Raw genomic sequence first — 20,589 nt, 5'->3', positions numbered from 1 at the left:
TATTTACATGCACCAATATGGGGGAGGGATTTGACGCAATGGGTTCAAATGCATTTCTGACCCAGCTATGCTGGCATAAAAGAGGTCTCTCTTCAATATCCTTCCACTTTAGTCACTGGGTCAGAGGTGGGCAAACTACGGTCCGTGAGCCACGTCCAGCCCACAGGACCCTCCTGCCCGGCCCCTGAGCCCCTGCTGTCCCCCCTACCCCGCAGCCTCAGCTCACTGCACCGCTGGTGCAATGCTCTGGGTGGTGGGGCTGCAAGCTCTTGCCAGGCAGCACGGCTGCAGAGCCACGGCCTGACCCGATGCTCTGTGCTGCGTGGTGGCGTGGCTGACTCTGCGTGGTGGCGTGGCTGGGCGGTGTGGCTGCCTGTGCTGGTGCTCTGGACGGCGCGGCCGCAGCGCCGTCAGCCACTGGTGCTCCAGGCAACGCGGTAAGGGGCCGGAGGGGTTGGAAAGTTTGGAGTGGTGGTCAGGGGGTGGGGGTGTGGATACGGGTCAGGGTGGTCAGATGGCGGGGAACAGAGGGATTGAATGTGGGCATGGGTCCTGGGGGCAGTCAGGAAGGAGAGTGGGGGTTGGATGGGGCGGCGGGGGGCAGTCAGGAGCAGGGGTTCCAGGGGCAGTGAGGGGACAGGGAAAAGGGGTGGTTGGATGGGGTAGGGGTCCCAGGGGGGAGGGGGGGGGAGGGGCAGTCAGGAATGAGAGGAGGGGTTGGAGGGGCGGGGGTTCGGGGGCGTTCAGGGGACAGGGAGGGGTGAATGGGGTAGGGGTCCCAGGGGGCAGTCAGGGAACAGGGGGTTGGATGGGGCAGGAGTCTCGGGGGGGGGGGGAGGGGCCGGGCCACGCCTGGCTGTTTAGAGAGGCCCAGCCTCCTCTAACAGGCCCTCCATAGAATTTGGAAACCCAATGTGGCCCTCAGGCCAAAAAGTTTGCTTGCCCCTGCACTAGGTACTGTTACACAGTCCTTTGTTGCAAATGTAGTCTCCCCTTTTCTCAATGCTGAGAGTGTCACATATGAAGTTTTCTGACCAAGTTTTGGCTCTGTAGCATAATACAAAACGTACGGAAAGAGGTTACTAATATCAGATATTGCGGTTACACTTCTTTAATATCAGATATTGCTAATATGACAATCCCTATCTTGCCTGACATATATTTACTTCAAAATATTTCAGACATAAGCTGACAAGCAGAGTCATTCAATTATCTGCTGGCAAGATGTGCTACTATACCTCTTTGGAAATCAAAATATCCTACCACAAATCAATGCTGGGTTGGCCCATTACTGGATCTCTCACGCCCAGGTTAAGCCACTTAACCTCTCTGTGTCTCAATTTCTCCATCTGTAAATTGGGGAAAATACTTGTTTTACTATTAATATCACTGGATCTGTCACCTTAAACTTTTGATTCACCTGCATTTTAGTGAACACGAGATGAATTTCATAACTTGCTCTTTAGACCCGTGAATTACTGATTTTAAGACAAAGTGGTAGTATTTAACGTGCTATAATAGACTTAAATCCTCCTTGTTGTCCTCCATTTATAACTTACTTGTTGTAAGCTCCAGGGTAGTGACCAAAGTGTAGCTTTCGAAAAGGCACAAACTTTCTGTCTATGTTTTGTTTCAGCCGCAATGGGCCATGCCAGACATAGTTACCACTCCTCTCATAAAAGACCACCAGGTGGATGGCATGAGCTGCCAGTTTGAAGATATAGTGGAAGGGAATTTCAATCCCGGAGAGGTCATCCATCCCTTCCAAACGGGGGTCTTTGTTCTGTATCTTTAGCCACTGGAACCCCATTTTTTCAGCAGCTCTCAACAAGCTCACCTAAACATCAGAGAAACAACACTTTCTGTGAAAAGGACAAAAACAAGACTTCAACACTAAGGGCCAATTCTTCATGAACTTACGTGACTCCTGATTTACAACATACAACTTAGACCAGAATCAGGCCCTACCTATTCCAGAATTTCTCCTAAACCTTAAAAGGATGGTAACTGTCTATGCACATTTTCGTTTTCTATTTGTTTTCATTTCACCTACCTTAATCACAGCAATACAAAAATAAACAGGTTAAGCTTTTTTTTTAAAATGTCCCCATTTCTCCCAGTTTTGTAGCGCACAATGAAACCATATGATGAGTTCCCTCTTTTGGTGAAAGCCCTGTAATCATACAATAGAAACTGGGATATGACACCTATTCCACTACTTAGGGCTTGAATGTTTAAGACCAGGTATACACTATACACATTGGTATAACTACGTCACTCAGAGGTGTAAAAAATCCATACCCCTGAGCGAAGCAGTTATACCGACCTAACCCCCCGCGTAGACAGCGCTACTTTGACAGGAAGGCTTCTCCTGTTGACATACCTACCGCCTTTTGCGGAGATGGATGAACTATGTCAAAAGGAGAACAGCAGAATAGCTCTCCCGACAGCAGAATAGCTTCTTCACTAAAACATTCTATAAAAAGAAAAGGAGTACTTGTGGCACCTTAGAGACTAACCAATTTATTTGAGCATGAGCTTTCGTGAGCTACAGCTCACTTCATCAGATGCATCACTTGCATCTGATGAAGTGAGCTGTAGCTCACGAAAGCTCATGCTCAAATAAATTGGTTAGTCTCTAAGGTGCCACAAGTACTCCTTTTCTTTTTGCGAATACAGACTAACACGGCTGTTACTCTGAAACAAAACATTCTATGTGTAGACAAGCCCTTAGTTTGCAGCAAGCTGGGGTGTGAATCTACTCTGCACTAGCCTGCAGCACATCCTCAGTGTGGATCCTGCTGACATGCATTAGCAGTTCGTTAATGCACTTTGATTAGTCCCATTTCAAAAAGGACGAGATCAATTCACATTAACGAACTGTTAATGTGCGTCAGCAGAGTGCACATTGACAGCACACGGCAGGCGGCAGGCTCGTGCAGGGTAGAGTCACAGCCCAACTTGCTGCGAACTAAACGTTCATGTAGACAAGCCCTTACTTAAATCCAACTCCCACAAAATGTTCGAAGGAAACTGCCACTGTATAAATATATACGCACAGATTTTTCACAGGAATGATTATAAACGTTTACACTGAAGCTGCTAACCTCTGTGCTACTTTACAGATTCTACTATGCAACACTGTACCCTTTCTGATACCTTATGCAAGCACTCAGCTCCCTGGTATTCTTCTCTTCTTGTTTGAATCCTACCTCTTTAGCCATTAAAACACACACAAACAAACCACACACGTAGAGATTTCACATCTTTCCATCCACTACCAACATCTCAAAATGTTCAGTGTTTCATTCTCTTCATAATCTAGTCTACATAGGTTGTTATACAATGGTCATCACTGTAGTATCCAAGTGACTTCCTGAAGTGCATTAACCAATGTGACTAACATCTGTCATGTGTTTGTTCTGATACGTCTTATGACTCCAGATAGTCTTTGCTTTGTGAAGAGACTAGATAATTTCACTGCTAGATTAAATCATGATCATCACTTCATCCTTCAGCTTTCTCCATTCACTCTCTGACCCTTTTGTCTCCCATCTATCTTTGCCTGTCTCAACCATATCCGCCCCAGCGAGATCATAACTTCCTCTAAAACCGAATGCTTCAAAAACTGTAGTCCTTCTACAGAGTAAAAAGTCCTCTTTTTCCCATTGTCTCGCTATTACTTTCCTTAACTCGGACCTTTACTTTGCATCCAATGCTGAAACCTTGAGAAAGTCCTTGACTTTGAATTTACTTGTTTCCTCCCACATCACCTTGTCTTTAGCTTTGGATCACTCTCAGGTTCAATGTAGGGATGAATTCTGGCTCTTCTGACATCCTTATTTATCCCTTGATTATATCATGACTCGACTGTTGCAAATCCTCCTTTTATGATCTGCATAAACGTTAGACTAAATTTCATGAGTTACATGAAGCCAATCAGCTTTAACATATTCCAAAGGGAGCGGAATAAGATGATGACTAAAGAGAAGAAAAAGATCACTCAAGACTTAAACAGCTCTTTTCAACAGCAAATCCAGAACTGTAAGCTCCCCTTTTACAGATGGCATCAAAGAGGGAAACCTAGAATAGTGTGCTGACTCATGGCCCCATACTCAGTTTCTGTAAGCTAAAATTAGCATTGGCAAAGAGAAAGAAAGAAATACAGCTGGCCTTCCTTACTCAGACCCAAAATGCCACCACTTTTCACTGTGTTTGAGTAAGAGTTTTACATCTGCCTGTCTCACATATTTTTCTCCTTTCTTAAATAAAATTATTTAGATTTTTATCGAAGTCATGTTCATACATCTTGTGCTAGTTAATCAAATAATACACATTTCCAGAATACAGTAATTTTGTACATCTAGCTTTTCTTTTTATCATAAAGCCCCAGCTTTTTCTGTCAGAAAGAGTTTAAAGTCTTATAATATAAAAAGTAAATGACAAGGTACCAAACATGCATCAATATATGGATGCTGTACATTATGAAACAATCATATCAATGCACATTAACAGCTCTGCTACCTCTGCAATGGATACTACTCAGAATTTACTATGGCTATATGTATGGTAAGTTTCTATTTCTTTTTCTTCTCCCTTTCTTACAGATCTCTCCCTCTCTTCCTTCTGAAAGTTGGTCCCCTCTCACCTCAGTCTATGTATGTTGTGGACTGTGACCCAACTATCTTTGGGCTACCTGATGAATTCTCAATTCACTGAAACAGCCATTGAAACATTTTATCTGAGCTTCCTTAAAGAGAGTTGGCAGAAGCTACTCTCTCCTAGGGACCTCCCTGCCATGTGCCTTGCATCTTGAACAGACTGTTGCATGACTTCCCTTTACCTCAAGAGGTTTCAAAATAAAATAAAATAAAATAAAATTTAGGTACACCACCTCCTTTAGACCAGTTCCACATCATGAACTTTAAACCTGGAAGTCTTTAAGTATGTTCTGTTCAACCATTAATCCTATAATGGCTGGGTGCATTACAGCAGACAAAACTGAAAAGGGAGAAAATCTTACTTCATGTTTCCATGTTTTATCCAGTAGTGCAAATGTGGTGAAATCCCGTGGAACACAGAAATACTTGCATTCTGGGCTCATGCCATCAGAAGAGCTGCTGAGCTGTTCAAAGTCTTTATGAATTAATCCCAGAACCAAAGGATCAATGAGATACACTGGTACATTGTGACTGGACACTAAACCAAGGAATTTCTTAATCACGTGCTGTTTGGAAGAGCAAAAAATAAGAATCAGATCACCCTACCAGTGTGTAAAAGTTAACCTTTTAAAATTATGAATCCATTAGGAATTGATCTCTCCCAATAAGACTTCTGCAATGGGAACAGAAAGTGGAATAAGCACCAAACCTGATAGAAGAAAAGGAGTACTTGTGGCACCTTAGAGACTAACCAATTTATTTGAGCATGAGCTTTCGTGAGCTACAGCTCACTTCATCGATGAAGTGAGCTGTAGCTCACGAAAGCTCATGATCAAATAAATTGGTTAGTCTCTAAGGTGCCACAAGTACTCCTTTTCTTTTTGCGAATACAGACTAACACGGCTGTTACTCTGAAACCTGATAGAGTCCAAGGAGTTTACAGAGTGAAGTGTGTACAGTAACTCCTCACTTAAAGTCATCCTGGTTAACGCTGTTTCATTGTTACGTTGCTTATCAATTAGGGAACATGCTCGTTTAAAGTTGTGCAATGCTCCCTTATAACGTGGTTTGGCAGCCGCCTGCTTTGTTCACTTGCCGGAAGAGCAGCCCGTTGGAGCTAGCTGGTGGGAGCTTGGAACCAGGGTGGACCGGCAGCCCCCCATCAGCTCCCTGCTCCCCTAAGTTCTCTGTGCAGCAGCTGCCAAGCAGGCTATCAATTGCTGGCAGTTCAGCTGTCCCTCCCTCCACTGCCATGTGCTGCTCCCACCCTCTGCCTTGGAGCTGCTCTCCAGAGCCTCCTGCTTGCTTGGGGGGCAGAGGGGAAGGAGGAGAAGAGGAGGGCTAATGTCAGGGTGTCTCCCTCCCCCCTGTTTACTCCATCTCCATGGAGCGGGGGGGACACACGACAGGGCTCAGGACGGAGGGAGCTTCCTGGCAGCAGCTGCCGTGGGTCTCAGCTTGCTGATTAACTTAACAATTTAGCCCTGGTCTACACTAGGACTTTAGGTCGAATTTAGCAGCGTTAAATCGATGTAAACCTGCACCCGTCCACACGATGAAGCCCTTTATTTCGACTTAAAGGGCTCTTAAAATCGATTTCCTTAGTCCACCCCGACAAGTGGATTAGCGTTTAAATCAGCCTTGCCGGGTCGAGTTTGGGATACTGTGGACACAATTCGACAGTATTGGCCTCCAGGAGCTATCCTAGAGTGCTCCATTGTGACTGCTCTGGACAGCACTCTCAACTCAGATGCACGATTGTTTGCCGTTGCTCTGACGCAGGGAGGGGCAACTGACAACACGGCTTACAGGGTTGGCTTACAGGGAGTTAAAATCAACAAAGAGGGTGGCTTTACATCAAGGACTATTTCAGGCAGGACTTCACGGTGGGTTCCAATAAGAAATGGTGCACCTAAGTTATTGTTCTTATTGGAACAAGGAGGTTAGTCTGGCCTCTGATTGATACATGGCTAGATTTACCTCGCTGCACCTTCTCTGTGAGTGACTGCAGTGTGACCTAGAGGAATGAGTCCCCTAGACAGGGGGCGGGGGAGGTTTGCAAATGAGTAAAAAACAAATCTGGTCTATTTCTTGTTTTGATACACTCCATCTATCTTTTACATCTTTGGCTGGCAGCAGACGGTGCAGAAGGACTGCATGCCATCCATATCTCATGGCTGCTCGGCAGAAGATGGTACAATAGGACTGCTAGCCATCCTCATCTCTTGCCTGCCTGGCAGAAAATGATGCAATAGGACTGCTAGCAATCCTTATCGCCTGCCTGCTCACCATAAGATGGTCCAATAGGACTGACTACAGGACTAAACAGAATGACCTGATCAAGTCACTCCAAATTTAGTCCCTGCGCCCATGTCTGCCCAGGCGCTCCTGATCGACCTCACACAGGCGACCTAGGAGCACCTCAGACATGACGATGACGGCTACCAGTCCTATTGCACTGTTTGCTGCCACAAGGCAATGGGTTGCTGCTGCTGTGTGGCAATGCAGTACCGTGTCTGCCAGCACCCAGGAGACATACGGTGACAGTGAGCTGAGCGGGCTCCATGCTTGCCGTGGTATGGCGTCTGCACAGGTAACTCAGGAAAAAAGGCGCGAAATGATTGTCTGCCCTTGCTTTCACGGAGGCAGGGAGGGAACGGGGGCCTGACGATATGTACCCAGAACCACCCACGACAATGTTTTAGCCCCATCAGGCATTGGGATCTCAACTCAGAATTCCAATGGGCAGCGGAGACTGCGGGAACTGTGGGATAGCTACCCACAGTGCAACGCTCCAGAAGTCGACTCTAGCCTCGGTACTGTGGAAGCGCTCCGCCGAGTTAATGCACTTAGAGCATTTTCTGTGGGGACACACACACTCGAATATATAAAACCGATTTCTAAAAAACCGACTTCTATAAATTCGACCTAATTTCGTAGTGTAGACATACCCTTAGTGTACTTAAGAGTGGTGTCAGTGTACTTAAAGGGGAAATGCGCATCTCTCTCTCTCTCTCACACACAAGGTGTGTCTCTCTGTCTGCCATGCTGTCTCCCCTCCTTCCATTCCTGCTGCCTTGTAGAGCGTGAGGCTACATTAACAACAATTAGTTAACCCTTGAGGGCTCAGCTAATTGCTAGTTCGTCATTTAGCAGTAAGGCATTCCCTGGGAAATATCCCACCCTCTGACTCCACCACCTCAACCAAGCTTCACAATCATCATCGCTGTGTACAGTATTAAATTGTTTGTTTAAAACTTATACTGTGTGTGTATATATATATACATAGAGAGAGAGAGAGAGTCTTGTCTGGCAAAAAAAAAATTTCCCTGGAACCTACCCACCCCCCATTCACATTAATTCTTACGGGGAAACTGGATTCACTTAACATTGTTTCGCTTAAAGTTGCATTTTTCAGGAACATAAATACACGTTAAGTGAGGAGTTACTGTACATAAAACAGGGTTGTCCCGTGACACACATTTAAAATCCTTCACTGACTGGCTATACTTTATGTGCAATAGCATGCGTATGATGTAGTCCTTATGTGGACATATAGGCGCTCTCATGTCCATATATTTTTAAGAACTCTAAGCTCACATTTTGGGTTCAGTGTTTCTGGCCAGTGCAGTTCTTGCTGTACAGCAGAGCCCTCTACTGGAAAAAGTAGGGCCAGACTAGCTTTTGAGACAATGATCGTTAGACAACAGCAGCAAAATTAAGAGTAAATTGTGGGTTTAGTGAAATGTACTGGCTTTTTTCACTTTTGAAATAAGTTAACAAAAATATATTATTTTCCTGAAAGCACAAATTGTGATATTCATACGAATTAGAATTAAAATTCTTTACAAGACTACTTTTAAAAAATCCCAGTCAACAGGATTATATAATCATGTGAGCTAGTCATCTTACAAAACGGTCATTCAAATTTGGGAGGAAGAGGAGTTTATTATTACACTTAGTAGATACTTTATGCCATAATAATGATTAGCATGTATTCACCACTTTAGGTCTTCAAAGCACTATACATGTATTAACTAATTAATTCTCATCAATATGACAGAAACAGATATATATTCTTATCCTATTTTACAAATGGTGAAATGACAAGAAGAGTGAAGGAAACTATCTTTGATCATAAAACATGCTCATGGTAGCACTATTTCACGGTGTCTTTTGCTGTGAAACTGGCAAAATCTAATCAGGAATTTTTGCTTATTTATTTTTGAGGGGCAAGGGAGAAGTATTAGCAGGTGGATTTCAAGAGTATCCTCAGCAAACTGGGACATTTGGTCACTCCATTAAGGGGAACTGCACAATTCATGCCATCAATGGTTTCTGGTATGTACAAAATGAGCATTGTTCAGACAAGCATATATGTAATGCACTCTTTGTTTCGTCTAGACCACTCTGATGTTTTTAAGTATAAAAAAAGTACTGTAAGGACTAGATGCTTCAGCAAGATTATCCAGTCTCTAGGTGGGTGATTTGTTAGCTTGACTCATACACAGGTATTCTTTCAATTAGATACATTCACATCTCCATGGAAGATGAAAAATCAACAAACATTTACAGCAATTTATTGTACTGTGACAACGATTAAAAGTTCATCTAATTTAACACTGCAGGATGGATTAAATCAATTACAAGCAAATGCCTTAATGTGCAGTTCTACTCTGAAAAGTGAATGTAAAAATGGCATGGCAGGATTGCATGTTCATCATACCTCAGGTTTCAGAGTAACAGCCGTGTTAGTCTGTATTCGCAAAAAGAAAAGGAGTCCTTGTGGCACCTTAGAGACTAACCAATTTATTTGAGCATGAGCTTTCGTGAGCTACAGCTCACTCACGAAAGCTCATGCTCAAATAAATTGGTTAGTCTCTAAGGTGCCACAAGGACTCCTTTTCTTTTTGCATCATACCTCAGTGATTCCAGATCAAATGTGTTCCTTCAAGAGACTTTGCCCCACCCTTCAACTACCACCCTGCAATCTGAACCTGGCATTTGAATGTCAAGCTATGGTTTTGTTTGGGTCATACATTGTGTCCAATAATATACATCTGTGGGCCATATTCTGCCACCTCTAGAACACGACTGGCTTTAACAGGGATGCACAAGTGTAAGTGACAACAGAATACAGCTCAGCAAATTGAATTTATGCACCAGTTCTATAGGAGTTTCACAAGGAGGGATGAAATCCATTCCCCCCGTGAGCTCTGCAGAGCCAACACAACTACTAGGAAGGTAAAGTAGTAAAAGTATTACTTTTGTCATTAAAGTGAGCAGATTTGCCTCTGAATATCAGGGAATAAATCTGTGGGAAAAGGAAGGTGTCATTTTTACAGCCACTGTTTACAGAGGAAATGCTCTTCAAGTTTAGACTTAAATAGGGTGACCAGACAGCAAGTGTGAAAAATTGGGACGGGGGTGGGGCATAATAGGAGCTTATATAAGAAAAAAACCCCAAAATCGGGACTGTCCCTATAAAATTGGGACATCTTGTCACCCTAGACTTAAACAAGAGGTAGCGGGCGATAGTCCTGAAGTCAAGAATTTTCAGGTATTCAGAGAAGTTGAATAATTTAGGGCTTTATCCTGCAGGATGAAAGCTGAGAAACAACTGCAATGAGCCACCAGCAGGATAAGTATTCTGCTTTGTTACTAACAATCCAAGTAAAGTAAAGTAAAAGCTACATTCCTGCAGGCTGTTGAGCCAGAAAGAACATCACGTCCAGTACATCTCACAAAGCACTCAGTAGCTGGCTATGAGAAATGCCACTTCTTAGAATCATCACATATTCTGTGTAAGAAGGCAGTCCTCGCAGCTGCCCCTGCTTTGACTTTCCCCAAATACAGCTCTTGAACATACCAGAGTAGCCATTACACCTGGCTGGCAGTACCTAAACATCTTTAAAATGACTACTATGCACATCGCCTGCAAGCGCAGGACCGTATTTAAACCAAAGGACACAGCCAGGGCACATTCTTAAGGTTGCCAGGCATCTGGTTTTTGACCAGAACGCTCAGTCGAAAAGGGACCCTGGTGGCTCTGGTCAGCACCGCTGACTGGGCTGTTAAAAGTCCAGCTGGCGGTGCTGTAGGGCTAAGGCAGGCTAGTATCTACCTGTCCTGGCACCGCACTGCGTCCTGGAAGTGGCCAGCAGGTCTGGCGCCTGCAGGGGTGGGCACGGGGTTCAGCACTGCCCCCACCCTGAGCACCCGCTCCACACTCCCATTGGCCGGGCGGGGGGGACGGGGGCGGGGGGGGGGGGGAGGAGGAGAAAAGAATGTGGTGCCTGCTTGTGAGAGTAGTGCGCGGAGCATCCTGGCCCCCCCACCTAGGAACCAGACCTGCTGGCCACTTCCGGGGCTCAGCGCGGAGCCAGGACAGGCAGGGAGTCTCCCTTGGCCCCTCTGTGCCGCTGACCGGGAGCCGCCCAAGGTAAGCCTGTGCCCCAACCCTCTGGCCCAGCCCTGAGCCACCCCTGAAAAGCAGAAGCCCTCATTTCTGGCCCCACCCCAGAGTCCGCACCCCCAGCCCAAAGCCCGTACCCTCTCCCATACCCTAACCCCCTGCCTCAACCCGCAGCCCCCTCCCACATTGCAAATCCCTCGGTTCCACCCCCCCAGCCTGAACCCCAAACCCCTCATCCCCATTCCAGAGCCCGCACCCCCAGCTGGAGCTCTCACTCCCCTCCCACACACCAACTCCCTGCCCCAGCCTGGAGCCCCCTCTCGCACCCTGGGGTGGGGTCTCGGGGATGGAGCAGGCCAAGAGGCGGAGCCACAGGGAAGGGGCGGGGCAAGGACATTCAGTTTTATGTGATTACAAAGTTGACAACCCTACACAGTTTCCCCCTTACATCCACTTTTCTCCATAACCATCAGTGTGGTGTTCATTGCAGGCACAGAGATTTGTTCACAACCCACTTTTCTAAGCAGGTTCTGAACAAATACCAAGCATAAGCATCACAACTTTGGCTCTCCGAGCTTCTTTCAGCAGCGCTCAACAGCCTGCAGGATTAACCCCTAAAAAAAGCAGCCAACCAAAACATATCTTGATATTGAAGTAGTAATAAGACCCAGAAAGGTAACTTTGCCCCCTGTTTGTGAAGAGCTTTATAAGTCAGCATAAACAACTAACATGAAGCTAGAGTGACAGCAAGCAAAACAAGGTCAAACAACTTGGAAGAATGTGCAGTATTATGTAATGTAACTATCTGCCAGTAAAAATTTTAGCTGGTGATTTTGTGCCAGCTGCAGAGTATTAAACAAGCTGGAATTCCAATAAGCAAAGCATTTCAATATTCAGTTTGGAAGGACACAAAGGCATGGATCAGAACTTCTGCATCAGACAAGGAAAGACAAAGCCAGATTCTGCAGCAATGTTTCTTAAAAGGTGGAAAAGTGTCTTAAGGACTACACAGACAAAAGAATCTCCAAGGTCCCCAAACCCACAAACCTAGCTTAATACCTCTGTTTCAAAAATAGGGAATTTCAACCAATGTCTTCAAATGCTTTGTGATGTTGCTCACCTGACAAAGGCATCATCTGGTACATATAAGTATTACACTGTATGGTGATCCAACAGAAGGCATTTTTTACTTTACCCAGATTTTTGAAAGGTGAACATGGATACAAACATTTCTGGTATAAAATTTAACCAGCAATGGCAAGGACTCTGGACAAAAATACAAATACAAATAATTGCATAATTCCACACTTGCTATCAACTCTTTTTAAATATTCGATTTTGGATTCTTCATGAAGGCTACTGAGAGTCTTACTGTACTGTAGCATATACACAGGATTATGAACTGTAGTTAAAATAAACTATTTCCTAAAAGGTAGATAATTTGGCATGACAGTTTGTATGCTCTAATGATCCCCAGAGTCTGTGTCAGCGGGGGCTTTTTGCTCCTGGTAGGTTCAACCATGCCGGACTGTTTTGTCAGTACGTGGCCTGAGTCCAATTCTGATGAGAGAGAAGTTTACATCATGAAATTGTCACAATTGGCTCAAACTGTGACCTGTGCTGGTTGTCTCATCAAAAGGGGCCAAGGATTGAATAGACATGGAAAATGACTTCCCTCTGAGCCCTGAAGCACCATTATATTAAGCGTCAAACAGAGTTGAACGAACAATTTAAACCGTTCCAACTGAAAAGGTTTTGAAACCAATATATTATAGATGGGGGCACAGGAGCTTGGGGAAGCTCGCACTGCACTCCCATTAGCATGCCCAAGTGTATTCTATTGATAAACAGAAGACTTCAGAAGACTTTCAGTGTTCAAATCCGTCAATCTGATACCTTTCACAAACACTAAATTCACTTTTAAAAAAGGTAAATTAAAGATTTCCAGTTTCTGTGTTAGTGTCTTGGCCCAATTCTAATCAGGTTAAATTACATGCTGCTTATCTAACTTGTCCCTGCTGTTTTAATAGGATAAGTTATTCTTCACTTCCTGTATCTAAACTATTTTGTTATACTGATGCCACCACTACAAGCCTAAGTTCCACTCTAGAAACAGGTGCATGATCCTGAGACAGCCGAGCACTCAGAAATCCCCTTTACTTTAATGGTCATGCTCAGGGCGGTAAGATCAAGGCTGCTTCCATTTAAAACAACAAAATTCCCAATGAGTAAACTGGACGCAGAAGAGGACCCATAATTTGCAATTCTATAAGAGTTTATTGATACTTACACGGATGCTGTATAAATAAATAACATTGTACATACCCATTGTATGCCGTCTTGTCCTGACTGGCTTCCTTTAACTTTTGAAAAAACAGCTCCATTCTAGCAAGAACAAGGACAAAAGATATTTTGAAACCTAAGATGTCCCAAATGGTGGTTTTGTTTAGATTTATAAAAGGAAATTGTACATATCTTTTTCACAAACACTTTACATTTCAAGGATTGCAGTTTTAAGTCACTTATATATGTTACATGAAGTAAAAATCATGCCCAGGAATATTCACTTAATATATTTAGAAGGACCATGCAAGGACTGCTGGATCTAGCCTTACGTTTCCAAGTCAATAGGACAATTAGTAAAAGAAAAAAGGACAGGGTGGGTAAGAATAAACAAAACGATTTTTTAAAATGTAAATTAAATATAGGTTTATTTAAAAAAATAAACCTATTTAAAATTACATTTTGGATAACAACCTGTGTTTAGGCCTAAACTTATTATAACCTATTAAAATCATTTAAATTAAATACAAAAAATAATATTAAGCAGTACATTTAGGGGACTGGAACACATGACTTATGAGAAAAGGCTGAGGGAATTGGGATTGTTTAGCCTGCGGAAGAGAAGAATGAGGGGGAATTTGAGAGCTGCTTTCAACTACCTGAAAGGGGGTTCCAAAGAGATGGATCTAGACTATTCTCAGTGGTAGCAGATGACAGAACAAGGAGCAATGGTCTCAAGTTGCAGTGGGGGAGGTTTAGGTTGGATATTAGGAAAAACTTTTTCACTAGGAGGGTGGTGAAACACTGGAATGCGTTACCTAGGGAGGTGGTGGAATCTCCTTCCTTAGATGTTTTTAAGGTCAGACTTGACAAAGCCCTGGCTGGGATGTTTTAGTTGGGGCTTGGTCCTGCTTTGAGCAGGGGGTTGGACTAGATGACCTCTTGAGGTCCCTTCCAACCCTGATATTCTATGATTCTGTGTTTGCTGCCAAAGTATTAAAGAAAGTCAAATTACTGAACTTGTGGAAGTCACTGGCTGAGGATCTGAAATCAGATTATGCTGAAGTGCTAAACCAGCTTTTGAGAGCAGTAGCCTCTTCTGCGGTTGCAGCGAGAATATTTCCTTCATTTCAGTTTGTTCAGCAAGTTCAGTGCACTCAAAATTAAAAAAATAATTGGGAGTTAGAAAAGGAAAACAAGCTTTCTTGCTTTTCAATCTATGATTAAAAACAACGTGAGATGATGATATTTACTACTGTTAAATGAAGACAAGGTAACCAGAAACAATAAGTTCAATTCACTAACTACAGATAATACTTCGTTTAATAAATCAGTTAGTTTTAAAGGCAAGATATGTTTTGATAATTATTTTCTTATGCATCCAGGCTATTTAAGGTAGTTTTATTTAATTTAAAATGCTGGTTGTCTGCATTTTAAATGTAATTTGAATTTCCATCCAACTAGGACTGGATGCAAAGTGCAAGTAAAAAATTAACCTAGTGAACAAGAAATGCATCATTCACCATTTTCTAACCAAAAAATATAAAAATTAAATAACTTCTTTTAAGTTAAGCAATATACTAAAATGTACAAATGCAAAACATGATTAAAATTGATTTTTTAAATCTAGGTTTCCTAGTTGTTGATTAAAATCATGATTAAAATCAGTGATTTAAATCAATCCACCCTGAAAAAGGAAGATGAAATAATTCCAGCAGCCCCAGAACACTGGGGAAAAGTCATACCTTAGGTTCAGTGGTGCAGCCTGTCAAAGATATGACCCTCAATGGATAAGTTTGAGAAGGAAAATATTTGTGTCATAAGAAAATATTTGTGTTAAAGCCTCAGATTCCTAGCTACCTAGAGGACAATGATTTCTAATTCACAGCCTTGCTGTGGACAGCATATGAGCTGTCAGACTGTAATGTCATGTAACACTAAGAAGACTTCAGACTGAATAAGGGTTCCCCCCACCAAAAGAGCTAAGCCGGAAATTAGATACCAACAGACTTTCCTTCTAAAGAAGGAGTAAGTGAAGACATACTGTTGCCTTCAGTTCTTGTACTATGTGTACGAAATCTAGAGATAAACCATGTAATCCTCATGAGGCAAGATTTCACTTCAAGCACCATCTTAGCTAATTATTGCCTTTATTTTCCCATTACGGAAAGATTACATCTAGCCACATGTGCCTCTTGGTTCTCAATCAGAATCATAACTACAGGAATTTACATTTGGTATCTAGAAAGCTTTACAACAGAACCCCAGAGACAGGTTAAAGGTGACTGATTCTGCAGAAACAGTAGCTTCTTTTAATTTTAACACATCTGTTGAAGATGCTGCAAACAACAAATTGCATTTTACTTTTTTGCTTCCCTAAACAGCCTTACAGAAACTCAAGGCTGTCGCAGGTTTCAACACAGAATCATACATCAGTCTGGGTTAAGTAAAGGTGCATGCACTTGGGAAGTTTTAAAAAAAACTTTTGATGTACCAGACCGAGTTCAAATGTGCAGAACAACCTGGAATCGCGGAAATTCAATCCAGTGTCTGATTTCATTGGTAAAGTCTTTGTCTAGCTGGCAGAGTTGCTCAGGATTGAGAGTAACATTCTAACCTCATTTTTTCTATGGTACCTACTCACTGTGTCCTGTTGGGTAATGTATTTAACTTTTGCAAGTCAATCTTATGATAATAGTCGTCAATCCCACAGGGATTTTTGAGTAATAATTAGTTAATATTTTTAATGCACTTGAGCATAATAAGTACTATTTTAATCCCCCCCCCCTCCCCACAAATTCAAGTCTTTAAAGTGATATTTTTTACCTTTGGAGATAAGTAGTACTTATAATAGTACAACTGGAACAGGAGAAACACTGAACTTGTCAAGGTAAGAAGAGCCAAAACCACGTTCTTATTAATTCTCTGCATTAGTCTTCAGGGCTCACTTGATTATCACTTGAAAGCAGGTCAGTCTTTTTCATCTTTTCAGATTGCGTATTACTTCTTTGCTTTTCTGTGAGAAAAGGAAGGTCACTTAGTTTAAGTAAAAAAAAATATATATACAAAATCTACTTTTTAATACCAAGGTATAACAGTTCTGAAAAGCTAATTGAAACTATAGTAAATTGTGTGAACATAAAGTACTTACAGAAGAAAAAAAAGAGTAATGCAAATTATGTGTAAATCCACATGAAATGGGTGCTAATCAGTGAAACTGCTGGGTTTCTAGTCTTATCTTTGAAAAAACATATTTTAAACAAATAAAACCCCTTCAAACTACAGCCAATCTAGATGCAATCCTAACTATATAAGCAAGACATCTAGGAAAGCTACTGGAGTAAAGAACACCATCGAAGTGCAACTATCATATTTAATAAGAAACAATCACCTACTGAAGGGGAAGAAATGCCAACTAAATAAGAGAGACTACCTAAAAAGACTCATTGGCTGGGGAGAGGAACAATGTTTGCATTGAGACCATTTTGTTATTTAAAATATTTAACTATAATGGGAGAAAGAGGAAAAACAGATCTAAAACAATCAGAGCAAGAAACCAGGATTGATTAATAGGAAAGAGAACGTTTTCCTCTTTTGTGTGTTATTTTTTCTTTCACTTGACCAGAAATAGGGGCATCTAATGAGAATGCAGTGAAACTTCATTCTGTGAGAGAAAATCCTGCATTTGAGGAGACACCAGACACTAGAACAGTCATTTATACTGTGATTACATCTCTGATTATGTCTCATGTATTGTGTTGTTCAGAGTGATAACATTGGTTCATTTCCTTTCTTCAATCCTGCTCTTCCTTAGCTAAATAGCTTCCATGGTTCCCTGTCCATATAAAATGAGCTTAGAGTAGTACTGATGATGCTAGTCAACCAAACATAAATCAGAGCTTTAAACACAGTGAGTTTGAACACTAACATTTAAATCTAGCACTAGTAGTAGAATGCAACTATCATTCAGGGTATCAAAGTTTGAGACTCCAGTTCAATCTGTCACTTCTCAGCTGGCATAATTTGGGAAATCTGCTGGGTGGGAAACACCTATGGCTCTTCTCTAGTAAGGTTTTCAGATACTTTGTAAATTGGATTCTATTCTGGCACTAACACCAGCATACAATCAAACTCAGCAGCGTCTGATTTCATAAGCAAAGGATTTCTCTAGTTGGCCCAATGGTCTGAGCTCAGGATGGGGAGTCAAATTCTAATCTCATCTGTTCTACCTACTCACCATGTTTTAGGTAATTTAAGCATGTCAGTTTTATTATAACAGTTGTAAATAATCTCCCTGCCCAATGTATTCTGAGAGGACTTTTTTTTTTTTAAATCTCATTCTTCTTAAGCATCATGGGAGATCAGACACTGGACAGGGAGGGCTAGGACTCTGAGGTAGCACTGAGCATTCTCTCAGGTGGTTGGCTGGCTGGATTTTGCTCACATAGTCAGGGTCTAACTGATCATCATATATGCGGTCAGAAAAGAATTTCCCCCCAGATCAGATTAGCAGTGCCCGGGGGTGTAGGGATGTCACCTTCCTCTGCGGAGTATGTGTGTGGGTCACTTGCCAAAATTATCCAGACATATTTCACTTAATCCCTGCCATTGTAGGGGCCTCAGACATTGGTGCACTCTCCTGTTCTCTGCCTGGGGCATATAACAGTCTAGTCTCCTGTGGACTGTAATACTTGGGTCTCATTTTGGTCATCGGTTACTGTGCAGGTATGGGTGGTAGCTTGTGATCTAGAGGTGGTCAGACTAGATTTGTGGTTTTCAACCATTTTTTTATTTGCAGACCCCTAAAACATTTCACATGGAGGTGTAGACCCCTTTGGAAATCTTAGACATAGTCTGTAGACCCCCAGGAGTCTGTGAACGACAGGTTGAAAAGCACTGGACGAAATGATCTAATGGTCCCTTTTTGCCTTAAATTCTATGTTCTGAGGAACAGTTAATCTTTGAAAAGCACGTTGAGCATATTTAGGATTCCCAACCCTCCCGGTTTGGCCAGGAGTCTCCCGGAACTGGGCTTGATACACCGGAGGCTACTGAAGCCAATCCTGGAGACTTTAAGCCGCTAGAAGTCCGGCAGCACAGCAGGGACACCCTACCTGCCTTGGTTCCGCGCCGCTCCTGGAAGCAGCTGGCATGTCCAGCGGCTCCTAGGAGGTGGTGCGGCCAGAGGGGTCTCTGCGCACCGCACCAAGCGCCAACTCCGCTGCTCCCATTGGCGGGGAACAGGAAACCGTGGCCAATGGGAGCTGTGGGGGCAATGTTTACAGGCAGGGGCAATGTACAGAGCCGCCTGGCTGCCCAGGAGCCGCTGCTGCTTCTAGAACCCGTCTGAGATAAGTGCCGCCCGGTCGGTGCCTGCAGCCCAAACCCCCTCCCAGAGCCTGCACCCCAACCCCCCTGCCCCAGGTCAGAACCCCCTCCAACACCCAAACCCCCTCCCAGAGCCTGCACCCCCAACCCCCCTGCCCCAGGTCAGAACCCCCTCCAACACCCAAACCCCCTCCCAGAGCCTGCACCGCCAAACCCCCTGCCCCAGGTCAGAACCCCCTCCAACACCCAAACCCCCTCCCAGAGCCTGCACCCCCAACCCCCCTGCCCCAGGTCAGAACCCCCTCCAACACCCAAACTCCCTCCCAGAGCCTGCACCCCCAACCCCCCTGCCCCAGGTCAGAACCCCCTCCAACACCCAAACCCCCTCCCAGAGCCTGCACCCCCAACCCCCCTGCCCCAGGTCAGAACCCCCTCCAACACCCAAACCCCCTCCCAGAGCCTGCACCGCCAAACCCCCTGCCCCAGGTCAGAACCCCCTCCAACACCCAAACCCCCTCCCAGAGCCTGCACCCCCAACCCCCCTGCCCCAGGTCAGAACCCCCTCCAACACCCAAACTCCCTCCCAGAGCCTGCACCCCCAACCCCCCTGCCCCAGGTCAGAACCCCCTCCAACACCCAAACCCCCTCCCAGAGCCTGCACCCCCAACCCCCCTGCCCCAGGTCAGAACCCCCTCCAACACCCAAACCCCCTCCCAGAGCCTGCACCCCCAACCCCCCTGCCCCAGGTCAGAACCCCCTCCAACACCCAAACCCCCTCCCAGAGCCTGCACCGCCAAACCCCCTGCCCCAGGTCAGAACCCCCTCCAACACCCAAACCCCCTCCCAGAGCCTGCACCCCCAAATCCCCTGCCCCGGGTCAGAACCCCCTCCAACACCCAAACCCCCTCCCAGAGCCTGCACCCCCAACCCCCTGCCCCGGGTCAGAACCCCCTCCAACACCCAAACCCCCTCCCAGAGCCTGCACCCCCAACCCCCCTGCCCCGGGTCAGAACCCCCTCCAACACCCAAACCCCCTCCCAGAGCCTGCACCCCCAACCCCCCTGCCCCGGGTCAGAACCCCCTCCAACACCCAAACCCCCTCCCAGAGCCTGCCCCCCCAACCCCCCTGCCCCGGGTCAGAACCCCCTCCAACACCCAAACCCCCTCCCAGAGCCTGCACCCCCAAACCCCCTGCCCCGGGTCAGAACCCCCTCCAGCACCCAAACCCCCTCCCAGAGCCTGCACCCCCAAACCCCCTGCCCCGGGTCAGAACCCCCTCCAACACCCAAACTCCCTGCCCCAGCCCAGGGAAAGTGAGGGGGGGAGAGCGAGGGACGGAGGCAGCGAGCGGGGTCGGGGCCTCGGAAAAGGGTGGGGGCAGCGGGGCGCTGGGGAGGGGGGGTCTGTGATCGGACAGCTGGCCGCGCTAAGCATAGGAAGGCCCAAGTCCCGCTGTTATTTTGGTTCCATTCCGGTCTCCGCAGAGAGGCTGGGCGGGAGAGGGCTGTGCGGCTCCCCCCTCAGGAGACAAGCAGCGCTTCTAACAGCCGGCCGGGGCAGCCCAGACCGGCAGCCCCGCCATGGGCCGAGACGCCCGCGGCCCGCCCCGAGTCACCCCACGCAAGCGGCGGAAGAGGCGGCTGCTGGGAGGACGCTTTGCTCCTCGGCAGGCCGCAGAGCCCGCCTCGGGGCCCGGAGGGAGCGAGCCCGGGGTGGCTTCTCCCGCGGCGGGGCGGAAGCTACCGGGGGCCCCAGCCGCCGCCAACTGATCAGGGCCGGATCCGCCCCGGGGCTGCAGTCGCCCGAGCCGGAGCCAGCCCCGGCCCCAGGGGGGCTCGGGCAGCCCCTGCAGGCCGCCATTCCGTTACCTTGGCTGCCGCCGCCGCCGCGCGCCGCTTGCGT

The 20,589-nt window shown here is 45.5% G+C and overlaps 1 protein-coding gene across 5 annotated transcripts in view; it reads right to left on the bottom strand.

Annotated features, from left to right (window-relative positions):
• The window catches only part of FKTN (fukutin), a 41,188-nt gene extending 20,602 nt beyond the window's left edge, over window positions 1-20,586 (bottom strand). For 2 of the 5 annotated variants that reach the window (XR_013346257.1, XM_077817933.1), the window contains exons 1-5: window positions 20,556-20,579; window positions 16,186-16,375; window positions 13,402-13,461; window positions 5,024-5,227; window positions 1,560-1,837 (exon numbers count right to left, since the gene is read on the bottom strand). Coding sequence is in view for 4 of the 5 variants with exons in the window: in XM_077817933.1 (XP_077674059.1) it covers window positions 1,560-1,837; window positions 5,024-5,227; window positions 13,402-13,461; window positions 16,186-16,290 (647 nt within the window). In the remaining variant the exon portion in view is untranslated. Of the gene's footprint in view, window positions 1-1,559; window positions 1,838-5,023; window positions 5,228-13,401; window positions 13,462-16,185; window positions 16,376-18,473; window positions 18,555-20,555 lie in introns of those variants that run through there. The other 3 variants (XM_077817935.1, XM_077817934.1, XM_077817936.1) reach the window with 3 other exon arrangements.
• Between the last annotated feature and the right edge of the window lie 3 nt (window positions 20,587-20,589).

The sequence above is a fragment of the Eretmochelys imbricata genome, chromosome 5 (assembly GCF_965152235.1).
Source record: "Eretmochelys imbricata isolate rEreImb1 chromosome 5, rEreImb1.hap1, whole genome shotgun sequence".
NCBI lineage: Eukaryota > Metazoa > Chordata > Testudines > Cheloniidae > Eretmochelys > Eretmochelys imbricata.
This window is presented reverse-complemented; position numbering and strand designations above follow the sequence as displayed.